General features: G+C 35.3%; 1 protein-coding gene, 1 long non-coding RNA gene and 1 pseudogene across 2 annotated transcripts; 2 read left to right on the top strand and 1 right to left on the bottom strand.

Annotated features, from left to right (window-relative positions):
• Positions 1–889: 889 nt before the first annotated feature.
• On the bottom strand, positions 890–11,194 carry Adck1 (aarF domain containing kinase 1). The gene is made up of 6 exons (XM_034973291.2): positions 10,523–11,194; positions 8,966–9,376; positions 6,373–6,546; positions 5,803–6,003; positions 4,679–4,885; positions 890–2,000 (listed from the first exon to the last, which is right to left on the bottom strand). Exons 1-6 carry the CDS (start codon positions 10,952–10,954, stop codon positions 1,881–1,883), a joined length of 1,545 nt encoding a protein of 514 aa, XP_034829182.1. The 5' UTR covers positions 10,955–11,194; the 3' UTR covers positions 890–1,880.
• Positions 6,582–7,968, top strand: LOC138402997 (uncharacterized). The gene is made up of 2 exons (XR_011237304.1): positions 6,582–7,342; positions 7,738–7,968. It is a non-coding gene; the product is annotated as an uncharacterized lncRNA (long non-coding RNA).
• Positions 11,195–11,335: 141 nt separating the features above from the next.
• Positions 11,336–14,737, top strand: LOC138402990 (uncharacterized; annotated as a pseudogene).
• Positions 14,738–15,610: the final 873 nt, after the last annotated feature.

Raw genomic sequence — 15,610 nt, 5'->3', positions numbered from 1 at the left:
CTCGTTCATAGGACATTGGCGTCGTACGTTTTTTTCAGGATAAATCTTATAGAGAGAGCCAGCGCGCGCCAAACTTTCGTTATTTTATAGGTTTCTCTACGTAGGTATTGTCCTAATACAGGGAGGAACGATCAGCGTTTATAAGTTTAGATCATGGTGGCTTTGGGAAATAACAGGTAATAAAGGTGTAAAAAATCTTACGTCAAAGTACAAAGGTCTAATTTTCTTAAATATTTTCTTCGGAATAGTATTAGAAATCACGTCATGCTTTGACAGACACTTAGGTAGTATGGTGGCTTCCGCCTGCCAGACACCGTAGAAAGATTTGGTAAGATATGTCTTGCAAAAAATCCTGCTGCGCAAATACTGTGTCAACAGGTTCTAAATTCACTTATCACAATGACTGTATGAGGACGGTTTTCTTTGCAGCAACATAACGCTTTGTGTGCACTGGATCTTATTTCTATAACCGTGACTATTTTAAATACCAAATATTCAAATTCAGAATCTAATTATTATTGAGCCAACGAGAGATTGCGTTTTTGACGTCCATGACGTCTGATGAGCTTTGATATCTGCTATCGAAACGTCAAAACCGTAATCTCTCGTTGGCACTACAATAAGCTAGGGAAAAATCCACTAAGGAAATTCCACTACAAGCCTGATTTTCTATTCACGCTGACATGCCAATATGTATGCATTACTAAGAAGCGTTCCTAAATAACGCCGATAGGCTGGCGCGAACCAGCTAGATTCAGCGTGTGAAAAAACCAGCCTAGCCTTGGAATATTGATGAAGAATCATGTCGCCGCGAACCAAACGCCGAAATAAATCACGAAAAATAGTATTTTCCTCTAGATATTGTCCCTGTGTTAAGAAAAACTAAGGCTCAGCCTCTCACAATAACTATTATTATGGTATCATCATATAAAAATAATTTTTACAACTAAATTGTCAACCTTTTACTACATTTTATGTATCATTGATAGAACATTACATTCCTAAAGCATCATAAGCTTAATAAATATTTTTGGTTAACATCGGTGCTTTCTTTTGCGTACAAATTGACGCGCGAGTTGAATGCCATTGGATAATGAACTTTATATTAATAGCTATTAAGAAAAATTCTTTTTAAACATTCTAGCGCATTCCTCAGTATGCTTAGTATGAGATGAGATTTTATCCCTTGATATAATCCGAGCGTCGAAACGTCAGAGTAAAATGGACCTAAACATCTATGGTTTACAATCAAAAATTCAGTACCGCTGATTTTAATTTCACAAGTTTTTCTACTTGGAGTGTTGGGTGTAAATGTATATAGACGAACTTGAGCATTAATACAATACAATTAAGGTCAATTTTACTTTGACGCTTAAGTGTTTCGACGCTCGAATTCTATCAATATTGATGATGTACAATCTCATACCACAGTTTAAGGAGAGACAGTACTCCGACGCCTTTGATCTCGTGGTAAATGACGACCACAACGACTCTGCCATATATTAAGGTCCCGGAATTACTGGAGTCGTCTCGGATCGCGCCTTCACCGCACGCTATCTCTGTCTAGATGGCTTCGTAGAACCTCTGGTACAATATATAATCATTAGGGATGATTTATGCTGGACCGTGTCGGGCCCGCCAATCTGGTGCCTCGGACGCGGCACGGCTCGGGCCCGGCACAGTCTAGCATAAATCATCCGGGATACTCTGTACTCATATAAGCACATAAGATGGCACTCGTCTCGCGCGCTATCGCAGGTATAGTCAGTATCATAATATTTACATATCTCTTAAAAAATCTTGTCTTACAATGTGATTTACAATGACATTTGAATTTTTTACAATCCATACAAATATTATCGACTCTGAATGTACAAATCCTAGCTGGAAATATTTAAGTTCATCCTCAATGACAAATAGATCCCATAAATGTATAGCACAAACAACGACCACACGTACTTTGTGTTGAGATACTGCCTCTTTAGTAGTGACTTCGTGTTCTGAAAATCAAATCAAATCATTTATTCAGATCGGGTATTATTGTAATACACTTTCTGATTGTTACTTGCTGAATTTGCAATACAATGATGTAGTGGTGATAATTAATACGTCAACTTAAAACTACTACGACGGTTCCAAACGCGCCCGGTCTGAGAGCCAAATGTAAAAAAATACTATTTAGATTATTATATTGTCACAAGTAGGCATTAGATAATCATTGCGAACATCAGAACTATACAGAATGAATTACGAAAGAAACATTTTTTGGAGCAATCAGGGTTTTTAAACTTTAAATCTTAAAACAAGAAACAAGACTGTACTGAGCACGAGTCTCCCCTCAGAATGACATGGGTTGGAAGTACGCTACCACGCTGGCCAAGTGCGGATTGGCAGACTTCATACACCTTTGAGAATATTACGGAGAACTCTCAGGCATGCAGGTTTCCTCGCTACGTTTTCCTTCAACATTAAATAAAGTATATTTAATTACTTAAAAACGCACATAGCTCCGAAAAGTTAGAACGCGTGCCTAGGGTCGAAATCCCAATCTCCCGAACAGGAGGCGTACGTTTTAACCACTAACTATCATGGAGTAACTTAGTACCTATAAAATATATGAGTAGGTAATATGTATGCAAGAAGTGTTATTATTACTCGACTTCCTTAATGTGACCAATCGTTTTGTTGCATATTTTTCCTCATTCCTACACATACTCGATACATACAAATGACTAATGCGATACCAGTGCCCTGTTTATCAAACATTACAAGTCTACAAGCTCACAAGTTACAAGTTACAAGAACTTTTTACAAACTCTTGTAAATTATGTTTATCAAATAATTTCACAAGACTTGTAGGATTTTACAAGACTTGTAGAACTTGTATTTTTAATTTATAACACTTTATTTTTGCTAAATTGCAAAATAATTTTTCAACCGTAATAAATGTCGATAAAATAGAAATTACGGTACCATAACTAGTCAAGTTAATGTGGCTAATTCCTTTGTACACAATCTCTGAACTAAACTAAAATATCACGTCTAAATCTATTGCTATCCCTTTCATAATGTTGCTTGCGGAAAAGGAAAGCACTAGAATTAGACGTGATATTTTAGTTTAGTTTAGAGATTGTGTACAAAGGAATTAGCCACATTGTTAGAAATAAATTTTGTTTTCAAATAATTTAATTTTGTGTTAAATAACCTGTTTGTAAAACCTATTGCTTCTTATTTTATTTACCTACCTAGTTTTATTTATTCTATTTCGGTACACCAACAGGAAGTACCTACACAAAAAGTTTATATAAAAATAATACATTATTTTTCATGAATTAAGGTTAGACTTAAAATTTGGAAAAAAAGATAGACTTTTAAAAATTTTCGCTATTCGAATTACACCTCAAAAAATGGCGAAATCTGATTCGAAAGTTACAATTATTCTTCAATTAAGTAATTCGTGATAAAAAAGATATTTTATTTGGCGCATTTACTGGTAAATTATCTAAAGACGAAAAAACAGCAGAGTGGAAAGACATACTATTGCTATGTCAGTCGCTTGGACTTGTATCTACCGAAAAAGATTATGCCAGCATACTCGTATGTATATGAGACACGTTTTGGTCGAATTTAATAAGAGCAGCATTGATAAGTTCAATAAAATTACACCTTTGAATTATTTTATAGTTATTTTACCTATTTACTACTAGGTACTAGATAATTTAATTATTCTTTTATACAATATCATACTTGCATACAACTTGTAAAATAAATTAAGAGTCAACGGAGGCTCTCTAACTTTTTCGTTACAAGTTACAAGCTACAAGCTACAAAGGCATTTTTGATGAACAAAACCACAAATACAAGTGTGAAAAACACTTGTATTACAAGTGATATTACTTGTAGCTTGTAGTTTACAAGTGTAGTTTTGATAAACGCATTCTTGTAAAAATGCACAAATTTACAAGAGAAACGCTTGTAATACAAGACTTGTAACGTTTGATAAACAGGGCACTGGTCAAATACGTGAATCGTGATTCCATTATAAGAAACAATTTGACCGCACACTAAGCAAATAGACAAATAGCCTGACAGACAATTTTTGATAGTATCAGCTTAAAATAAAAACCAGAAAATTAGTTGTATTCCCTATTACAGTGGATCCCCGGTAATCCGACAAACGTTTTGCAGGGCAGTGTCGAACTATCGAATTTGTCGGATTATAGAGTACTGTACCTAAGACCCCTTATAGTCCGGAATTTTTTACAAAAGAGTACCTTGTAATCCGACAAATTACGATTTAGGCGGCCTAAAATATCTCATTTTCTTTAATTGTCCGTGTTTTGTGCTTTCGCTACTGGGTACGATTACGTAATACACAATGAATAAACAGAAAACAATGAACATATGCTACACCGCAGGGCTATCTTCTTCAAACTTCAAATTCAAACTAAGCAATCAGAATCAAAACTCTACATATGACGAGCACAATAGTGGTGGTTTGTACAAGTTATTACTTGTTCAATCATGCATTAGCGAAGATTGTCATGTCGGATTACAGAGGGTGCCGGATTAGACAGGGGCCGGATTACCGGGGGTCCACTGTATATATTTTCATGTTGCACTATCTATGCTGTCAAATGCGCTTTCAGCTTTTGTTGTTGGTATCAAAAACACTCACCTTGAATTCCAGCTTGTATATGCTCTCCGTACAACACTTGGTCATCACCATGAAGCCACACATCCTCTCCTGCATGCCCAGAGTGTATTCTATGCTCCGGATCAGATCATTCGTCTTCAGAACGAGCAACGCTTGTCGGTCGACGTGCTCTAGGCACTGAGTCACATGGTACAAGAAGTTTGGTAGTTCGTTTTGGAATGTCGATTTCTGAAATTATTTTAATAGTATAGCTATACAGTGCGATTTATGGATTATTATATTTTTCTCTCTTTATTGTTTGGGGGATTAGTCATAGGTGACTAATATCACCCCCGTAAGTTAAACATTTCTATAATAACGATACATACATACATCAAAAACACAAAAAACTTTAACAACAAAAAACACAATATATATGAGGGACCGCGCGTTCCTTGACATTGGGGTAGCTAACAGACTACTGCACATACCCACACTGTAATCGGTATGTAGATTTTTGTAGTTGCACTTTGATGTTATTTTTCAATCCGTTATAGTTAGTTCTTTTTACATATACAAAGTAAATTTATGTTAGCCTCTCTTTTCGTTTTTACGAATGCTGTGTTCATTTCAAGTAAATTTTGATGGTATGTATGCAATCTATTACTTATTTAGCTAATTTTAAGTAGGTAACTACCTGTTTAAAGACCCAAATACATAAGAAATCTTATAGTATAAAACTCCTTGTTAGTAAACTTTTCTAAGTGGACTCATAGAAATAAAAAAATGCACAAGTGCAGTAATTTTAACTTTCGAGCCATTAACCATTGAGAGTGCATTTTTGAGCAACTGTATTAAAATGCAATCTCACCTAGTGGTGTTATGATGCAATCTAAGATGGAAGTGAGCTAATTTTTTAAAGGGATTTCTATATGGCGTCATACTGGAGCTCTAAATCGCTTAACCCTTAAATCACAACATCAGGGAGGTTTCACACATTTTACAAATTTTAATTACCTGTCTAGTATGTGTGCTGTGACAGACAGATGGACAGAAATTCAAAGCGGTTTCATAAGCTTTCAGTTTATTATTTTGGAGTATGGAACACAAAAACGGACTTTTAAGTGCCTAGTTTCAACTTTGTAAATAATAGTTTTAATAAATACCTCCACAGATGACGGCTTGGTTCTGTCGATGCCTTTTATTATCACATCCCATGGCCTGCCTGTGACCATACAAGCAAACAACCCATACAGATCACTCCCGATACCCAACTGTTCCGCATGCACTCGCATTTCCTCTCTATCTCTCGCTATTATGCCGAGCCATAGTTTCGAATAGTGGTAGCGAAACTTTTCTGTTAATTTCTAAAAAATAAAAAAAACATGTTAATTTTAATCTGGATCTGGACTGAAATCCGAAAGGTCGATGGTTCAAACCCAAATTTAATTAAAAAAAAATTTTCGTGAACGTTTTATATTTTTTTGTGATGTAGGTAACCACAAATTCACGGTTTTCGGATTTTTCCTTTACTTGTGCTATAAGACCTACCTACCTGCCAAATTTCATGATTCTAGGTCAACAAGAAGTACCCTATAGGTTTTCTTGACAGACACGATGGACAGATGGACAGACAGACGGCCAGACAACAACATTTTATAAGAGTTCCTCTTTTCCTATTGAGCTACAGAATCTAAAAATACATGTTTCAAGTTCTATTATGTTTTGCAACTTACTGCATACAAACCATGGTCCAGTAAGTACACGGTGACATCTTTGTCTTGAGGGTCCTTCTTCACTAGGATGTTCCCGGGATGGGGGTCACTGTGCACGAAGCCCGTCACAAAGATCATGTGCGAGTACAGATCACCTAACTTCGTACACAAGTCATGCCTGCTTATTTTGTGTTTCTGTAACAATGTATGATCATCATCAACCACGGAACAGAAAAAACAGTGGAAGTGCTAAGTAGGCGTGGCACGCGTGCCACAATTAAGCGTAGTTACGCTTAACTGATCCCAGTCGCGTTCTAACATCGCGTGGAGTTGGTAGTCTCGCGACAAATTCATATTGCCCTAGCAATGCCGTACTGCCGTTTTGTAGTGTAAAAATGATAGTAGGAGATAAAATCTTAAAAATGGAGGTGTTTCGTATTATCGGTAAGTACGATTTTCATTGTTTTCTAATAAATCTTAATTTATTTCAATTTACTAATATTTAATAGAATGGTTAGTCAAAATCAACCTTAAACAATTAAGATAAAGTTTATTTTGGATTGATTCTATTCCGAAACTACTTCGCTCCGTGTTCGCTACTCAAATAGTGATGTGGCCAAGTAGAATATTGAATTTATCGATTGATATCGATACAAGGATATAAATAAATAGTAACGCAATAATTATAATTTATTAATGAGTGAGACGTTGCATTGATCACTAAATAGACATCAGTAGTTCCTCTAACCTTCATTTAAAATATTTTTAGGTTTCCCAAAGATGCAAGCATCAAAGAGAAATGGATAGATGCAACGGGTAGAGTTAATTGGATGCCAACCAAATCAAGCATGATATGCTCTGAACATTTTTTTAGAAGTCGATTTTATAATATCAAATAAAGGATATAGATATACGAAACCTACTGCGCTTCCATCAATGAAAATCGTTAAGTCTTTTAATCAAATAACCTTGTTTTATTTTATTACTTTCAGTAAGTATTGAAAATACTTGATATTATAATACAAAACAACACACCTCTTAGTTATATTTTTGTATGAAGATTGACTGACTAAATATCAAATTTAATTCATAAACACACTAGTTAATTTTTCTCCTATTCATTTTTATATAGGTACTAGATGATGCCCGCGACTTCGTCCGCGTGGATTTAGGTTTTTAAAAATCCTGTGGGAACTTTTCAACTTTCCGGGATAAAAAGTAGCCTATGTCCTTTCCCGGGATGCAAGCTATCTCTGTACCAAATTTCATCAAAAACGGTTGATCGGTTGAGCCGTGAAAAGCTAGCAGACAGACAGACAGACAGACACACTTTCGCATTTATAATATTAGTACGGATTTATTCTCAAAATTTAATTTTGGTTTCAGCCACAAAATGATAAATGTGGTCACTCCAGGTTCTTCAAAAAGACAAAGTGATTCGGAGATTCCTGCGTCTAATCACGTTACCGATTTGATGAAGGCAATAGTCGAAAAATATATACATAAATGTTCGCATACACCATTTATTAAAATTAAAAATAAGACTTTCGAAACGCCAGTTTCTTAACAAATATGTTTTATTTCAAGGGCAATAAATAAAATTTATCTATTTTCATACGTTGCAGTATTTATTGTGCATACTTGTAAAAGGCATGCATACATACCAGCACTTTTATTCAATTTTATAATTACCTTTTTTAATTTTATTTTTGCGAATGAACAAAATAACGAGTATCTATCGATATCGATAGGTAATTCATTGAGCTACGTGGTGCAGCCTTAACTGAGTAGGAAAAAAATCGACCGATCACGCAAATGTCAACCATATGTTTAAAGTAATTAAGTTTATAATTGCTACTACTTAGAATACCGCCATCTATGGTCAAGTAGCGGAATTAATTGGACAATTGAATCTAGTGTGACGTGAGTGTGACTATAGCTCGTAAATACGTTCTTCCGCTTAAGCAAAATAAATCTTATTTCTAGAACGTCAGGGTTTATTTCCAAATCTGTGACGTAGGCTAGTTTTGACTAAACTTAAACGACAAATCAAATCATTTGTTTCTTTGTAGTGCAATATATGACTATCGGTATATTTGTATGAGTTTGGCGACAGCGGTTCCTATAGTCATTTTGGTGAATTGCACTTCCACTGTTCTTTCTGTTCCGTGTCATCAACCCATCGCCCGTACCCTCAGAATCAGTACCATTGGTACTGATTCTGAGCACAACCTAATTTTAGAGTATTTCGCATCCTCATCTTAGTAATGTAACATGAAAAGGACAGACGCAGTTTGACAGTTTTAAATTTAATTTTTAGATGGTAAAACCCGTGATTTTAGCGCACAGTCGCGAACCTACTGTTTAAATTTGTAGCGTGCACTAAAATTTAGAGTCTTTAAATGTGAAATTCATGTTCTGTCCCTTTTTAGCATTGTTAAAAAGAAAAGGATGCAGATACTCTAAATCTAATTTAGAGAAATTCCTTGGATGCTCTCAAGGAACTCCAGACTTTCCCTAGACAATTACAAGCTCCTGATATACAAGACAATAATAAAGCCGACAACGGAATCTGTGCCATGGTTAGGTTAAATTAAGTGATCCAAAAACTTACATCTATATAGTTGACATCATTGACCTGCCCTCCATTCACATACTCCATCACTAGAACCCTTTCTGTGCTGTAATCCCAATAGATCTTGGGCACTATGAGCCATGTGTAATTTTTGAACAACTCGGAAACCATCTCAGCATTTTTGCCCTCTTGCAGGAAATCCAATTCCTTTGCAATATTTTTTTTCGTTTCCTCAATCAGCCATTGCATTTGGAAGTCTGGGAACACCCTTGACATTGTATTTATGATGAATTCCATCCATTTCAAGTCTAACTTGGTATTCTTTCTCACAAAATGGTGCTGTACTTTGACAGCTACTTCAGAGCCATCCTTTAACTTCGCTCTGTGGACTTGTGCGAGAGAGGCTGTTCCTAATGGTTCAGGGTCAAATTCTTCAAACAGTTCTTCAGGCTGGAGAAAAATTAAATTTTCAGTAGCTGTAATAAGTCTTGGACTGTAGTAATAAAATCGGTCAAGTGCGATTAGGACTCGCACACCAATCAGGTTCCATACCAATAGTATAAAATTTTCATGGTGGCCATTTTAAATTTTTATAATTTGATTTAGATATATATGTACTTTTCACATTCTGTGTAAATTTCAATTCTACCTATTATGGTTAGTCATTTTGTCGTTGTCGTCTCATTGCCGTGTCGTGGTCTTGTCATGGTCTTGTCGTTGTCTTGTCGTTGTCTTGTCTTTGCTGTGTCGTTGTCTTGTCGCTGCCTTATCGTTGTCTTGTCGTTGTCGTGTCACTGTCTTGTTGTTGCCGTGTCGTTGACCAGAAGTTTGAGCTGTTCGTGGATAGATCAATCAGTCAGTTAGTGAGTCGCCTTTATATCGTATTTACGATATAAATATGTATCGCCTTTACGACATTTATATATCGTACGGATTTTTTAGACATTTTGCATGATTAATCAAAAACTATTAAGAATAAAAATAAAAATGACGTCACAAGGCAATGACCGACAAATATTTTTCAATTTTTTTACATAAAAGTAGAGTAATTTCTACAGGAAAATATTTTTAGCAGCATTCTAGTTATGTAAACAATAGGCTGAGATACTTTTTATAAAACAGTCCAAGATCCTATTAAAAATTAAAATCACCCCCCACAGGTCAAGGTTACCATAATATTGCATTGTAATCCATATTCAGGTCATTATGACCAATGTTATTGTAAACTATTTTGACTATAAATAAATAGCATTTTCTTTGGGTCTCACAGTATAAGGTGGCAAGGTGATCCTACACTGAAAAGAAAGACTCCACTATGTGAACAATCTCAAGCAATGTTTTTTAGGGTTCTGTACCAAAATAAAATTGGTAAAAAAGGAACTCTATGTGGGAAAAACAAGGATTATACTGGTATGAGATTATGTAATATCCTTGCTAGAGAGTTTACAGTTTACACTATTTCATATTATATGTTAGGTATGTAGTATATTTTTACAGCACAATCAATGCTAAATGTAGTTCGAGACATTTTTTTTAATCAAAATAAATGTAATATAACAACAAAAATCATAGTAGGAATGCTTTCAAATTACTCACATCACGTTTCAGATCTTCCCTTATAACAGTGTACAATTCTTCAACAGTATTCTTAGGAGCATCTTTATGTAAAATACGCATTGTCTGCACATACTCATTGGGTAGCAAGTAGTCCAGTGCGCCAACATGCTGTCCAACTTTAATATACACACCTTTGTTGGCCCTGCATAATTTAAGCAATTTCTCTGCCCCAATTTGGTGAGCTTCACTTTTGAGTTGCATATACTCTTTGGAGCTTTTATCCCATTCCCTGCTGTACAACATAGACTGGTAAGTTCTTCCAATGTCCACAGCAGTGTACGCAGTCCTGCTGAGTCTCACTATCGCCAAGGAATCAGCATCATGATATTTCAGAGCCACAAAACCGCTTCCAATGGTCACGCCACTAAACAGCGATAATTTAATGATTTTGCGTAAATTTATTGACATCATATTTGGATGGAACTTGCTTTTATCTTAGAATAGATTGGTACATGTTATTTAAACTTTAAAGTGTAATTCAAACTCTTGCCTTATTAATATTTACCCAAAATATTCTTCTTTCTTATTTTTCTAATTTCTTATCTTATTTGTCAATATGATATTACAATTGATTCTTGAAAATATTATTACAATAAAGCTTATCTTTTTTTTTTTTTTTAATTATTACATGTATAAACAAATTGATTGATTCTTGAATATTGTTGAATATTGTCCTGTCACATGTCTGCACATTGCACAAGAAGTCTTTCACAGATTAATAGGGTGAAGTCTTTGTTCTGAGCTGAGGCTTCAGCCGTGCAGCGTGCTTCTGTGGGTAAAACCAATGGTAAAACCGAAAACGTAGGTAGTGATTATGTACTCTGTGGACCGTGGTGATTATATACTCTTTGGACTTGCGTTTTTGGCGGGAAACGCGAAGCGCGCTTTTTAATTGAAAATTGTTAAAAAAATATAGTTTTTGGGTGTAAATAGTACATTTTGTAAATAGTTTTCGTTAAACTGTGGTACAATGCCGTCAGATAGTGACGGCGGTGATTTAGAGCCAGCAGCGGGCAAAAAGAGGAAGAAAATGCAAAAGGAGAAACCCTCTGAAAGTGATAGTGCAAAATACAAACCATTTATAAAACCAGGGTATCGCCGGGCGTACGGCAATACTAGTACCAATTCAGAATTCCCTGTATACGTAGAAAGCACAGAATATAAGATTGATTCTTGAATATTGTCCTGTCACATGTCTGCACATTGCACAAGAAGTCTTTCACAGATTAATAGGGTGAAGTCTTTGTTCTGAGCTGAGGCTTCAGCCGTGCAGTGCTTCTGTGGGTAAAACCACAGATGGTAAAACCGAAAACGTAGGTAGTGATTATGTACTCTGTGGACCGTGGTGATTATATACTCTTTGGACTTGCGTTTTTGGCGGGAAACGCGAAGCGCGCTTTTTAATTGAAAATTGTTAAAAAAATATAGTTTTTGGGTGTAATTAGTACATTTTGTAAATAGTTTTCGTTAAACTGTGGTACAATGCCGTCAGATAGTGACGGCGGTGATTTAGAGCCAGCAGCGGGCAAAAAGAGGAAGAAAATGCAAAAGGAGAAACCCTCTGAAAGTGATGGTGCAAAATACAAACCATTTATAAAACCAGGGTATCGCCGGGCGTACGGCGATACTAGTACCAATAGGCTACTTGACTCATATCTAATTTCGACCAATAAATGATTATTTATTATAGTATTTTGCTTAAGACAACGAAATATATCAATAACAATTATTAAAAACGCAGGATGGATATATAAATCCAATTTTAAAAAATACAGTTTTTATTTTTATTTGAAACTCAGAAAACGCTGTCAGCCATGATGTGACGTCATTAAATATGTAAACAAACAAATGTCATCCCTATTGACTAACGTAGTATCCATATATATAAAATTTCAAGTCCTCCTGACTAACTTAAATATCAATGCACAGCCTAAACATCTAAACAGCTGGTTCTAGATACATGAAATTTGGTGGGTGTGTTCTTTGTAGGTAAAGAGAAGGTATCCACTAGGAAAGGATTTTTTGAAATTCCACCCCTGAGTGGGTTAAATGGGGGTTTGGAATTTATGAATACCACGCGGGCGAAGTCACGAGCATAAGCTAGTTTTTATATATTTCTAAAAACTCATAGTAAACGTAAAAAAATATCGTTTTCTCTTTATAAATTGAATAAGTTATTAAGTAAGACTTACAACAAAGTGATTTTTGCAAAAATAAATTTGGGTTGCAGTCGTTAGTGATATAGGATCCCTTTAAGCAAGTCTTCGCGTGTTACGTATATTTATTTCACTGGGCACTCTAATCCACAACTTTCCTGTGGTCTTTATCGATGCGTTTTTACATTCTCGGATGATACAATAACGATAATTACTATATTTTTCATGTAAACTAGTATAGAAGTCATGTTTATTAAACTTTGGTAGGTTATGCTGTTGTTTACAAATGCATGACGTCAGAGCACAGATAATCTATCGGCTAAACATGGCCGACAGTGTTTTCACCTGTCTAAAATAAAATAAAATAAATAAAATAAAATGTTTTTATTTCGACCAACAAGGATCATATTGGTGTTAGTAATTACACGAAACTTAAACCTAATTGTTAGTAATTATTAATATTAGTGTTAGTAATTACACGAAACTTAAACCTATTTGTTAGTAAAAAATCCATAACTATTTAAATTAGGACAGGATCGATTTGCCAGCACGTGAATCATACAACAGTGATTCAAGTACTGGCAGTCGATCCTGTCAGAAAATACCTTCAGGAGGCCGTTGGGGCTGGACCGGACTCTACGCAACAGGGATGTGCACCGCTTTCGCATAGTAGTATAAAAACAGTCTACATGCGCCTCGGCGAACATCCCTGACGCGCTGCAGAATCGGGGCAGCCCCATCAGCATCCTGAATGCATTATTATATTGTACACGCAGGGCATTGTACTGCTTTTGCGTGTAATCGATCCACAGGCTGCTCGTGTAGAAGGAGGTGCAATAAAAGGAGGTCTAAGAAAAATATATTTTTAAATTAAAGTTTTACGGTTTTTAGGGCGCAAAAAAATATAGTGTTAATTTTTTTGATCTAATAGGACAAATATTAACCATTTAAGGCCTACTTAAAAAAAGTGTCAACTAGCCTATTCAGAATTCCCTGTATACGTAGAAAGCACAGAAGATATCAAACTAGGAAACAAAAATCCCCTGGTGGTATCCAAATATTTTAAACAAGTAAAAGGTGTAAGTGAAAGGAGCGCATAAACGCTACTAAAATTATGCTTGTCTTCAAACAAGCGACAGCGGCTAATGACTTTTTGAAGCACGAGTGCCTTTCAGTTTATAAACTTCGAGCGTTCATCCCGGCGTCCTCTGTGGAAAGGGTGGTGGTGGTTAGGTTTATTCCAAAAAAATCTAGCAATCAGGAACTATTCAATAAACTCTCCTCGGAAAGTGAAGTAATAGGTGTAAAGAGATTTTTGAAAAAAGTGGGAGAGGAGCTAATTCCTCTGTCCACTATCAGTGTAATTTTCAGCGGTACTAGTCTACCGCAGTATATTTATTTCGACAACTGGAGATACAAAGTTTTCACTTATGTTCCTCCTTTGATGCAATGTTTTAAATGTATGAAATTTAACCATTATGGGAAAATTTGTAAAAATCAGCAAATATGCTCACGGTGCGCTGGTGAGCACCATTACAAGGACTGCACGACGGATACATTGAAGTGCAGCAATTGTGGAGGTGCGCATCTTGCAATATCAAAAACGTATCCTGTTAAGGCAGCGAGAATGGAGAGGAACAAAAAAGAAACCTACTCAAAAGTAGTTCAAATAAGTAGTGCGAGTTTCCCTCCACTCCCAAAGCCTCAAAGCCCTCAGATATATCAAAAAAACCAAACTACATACTAACAGCCTAAGCAAACTACACAGACAAAGACAGAAATTTCACACAATGATATTGTAAATAACTCTAAGCTTTTAGGAGCCATAGTAAACACTTTGGTTACAATAGGGAACTCTAATAATATTAAGACTACTAATCAAATCAAAGAAACATTTTTAGAACATTTAAGTAAAATATAATGGATTCTCACCTAACTATTGTGCAGCATAATATCCAAAGTATTAACAATAAGAAACCCTTGGTTAAAACATTTTTGGAACAACATAATATTGATATTTTGCTATTAAATGAGACCTGGCAAAAAATACAAGTAATCCTATTAGATTTCAGGATATAATTTTGTAGGAAAAAATGCAAATAATGAACATGGTGGAGTAGGCATTTTATTAAAAAATACATTAAAATATAAAATATTGCCAACACAATTTTATCAAGATGTCCAGTCCATAGCAATTTCTCTAGAAACTAATATTGGTTCCGTGTCGATTCTATGTGTTTAATTGTGGCCAATTCCATTGTACACAATCTATAAACTAAACTAAAATGTCACGCCTAAATCTATTGCTATCCCTTTCATAATTTTGCTTGCGGAAAACGATGGCACTAGATTTAGCATAGCACTTGGCACTAGACTAGAGAATCGGCCCCAATTGTCCACCTAAAAATAAAAATAACAATTATTGTAGAATTAATAAACTTAAAAATATTATTGCTAGCTTACCAAAACCTTGTATAGTCTCAGGAGATTTTAACGCGCATCATATTGCTTTTGGGTGCAATTGTACAAATTCAAGAGGCAAAACATTGTTTGAAATTTTTGATGAACATGACCTATGCCTGTTAAACACAGGTGTATCTACTACAGTACAAAGACCTAATGCAAATAGCTCTGCTATTGATGTGACAGGAGTGAGTCCCGTACTAGCACCTCTATGTGAATGGTCAGTAGGTGACGATCCTTTGGGTAGTTACCACTATCCAACATTTACAAAATTAAGCCTAGTTCCATCTAAATATTCTGTCAATGACAAAGTAGAGAAATTTCTATTTCATAAAGCAGATTGGACCAAATATTATGCAAAATCAGAGGAGTACTTTAAAGGTATAACTTTTGATGAAAAAGATCCTTCACAGTCGTATGATAAGTTCTGTGAAGTTTTAAATACTCT

This window comes from Maniola hyperantus, chromosome 11 (genome assembly GCF_902806685.2).
Source record: "Maniola hyperantus chromosome 11, iAphHyp1.2, whole genome shotgun sequence".
NCBI lineage: Eukaryota > Metazoa > Arthropoda > Insecta > Lepidoptera > Nymphalidae > Maniola > Maniola hyperantus.
Note: the sequence above shows the minus strand (reverse complement) of the source record. Positions and strands in the feature narration are given on the sequence as shown.

What these genes read in the sequence shown, in the direction of transcription:
- Adck1 (XM_034973291.2), bottom strand. Translation starts at nt 10,954, where the DNA reads ATGATGTCAATAAATTTACGCAAAATCATTAAATTATCGCTGTTTAGT. An exon ending in GGGAAGATCTGAAACGTGAT is followed by an intron (nt 9,377 to 10,522) that starts GTGAGTAATTTG and finishes ATTTTTCTCCAG; the next exon opens with CCTGAAGAACTGTTTGAAGA. An exon ending in TATACAAGCTGGAATTCAAG is followed by an intron (nt 2,001 to 4,678) that starts GTGAGTGTTTTT and finishes TTTGATTTTCAG; the next exon opens with AACACGAAGTCACTACTAAA.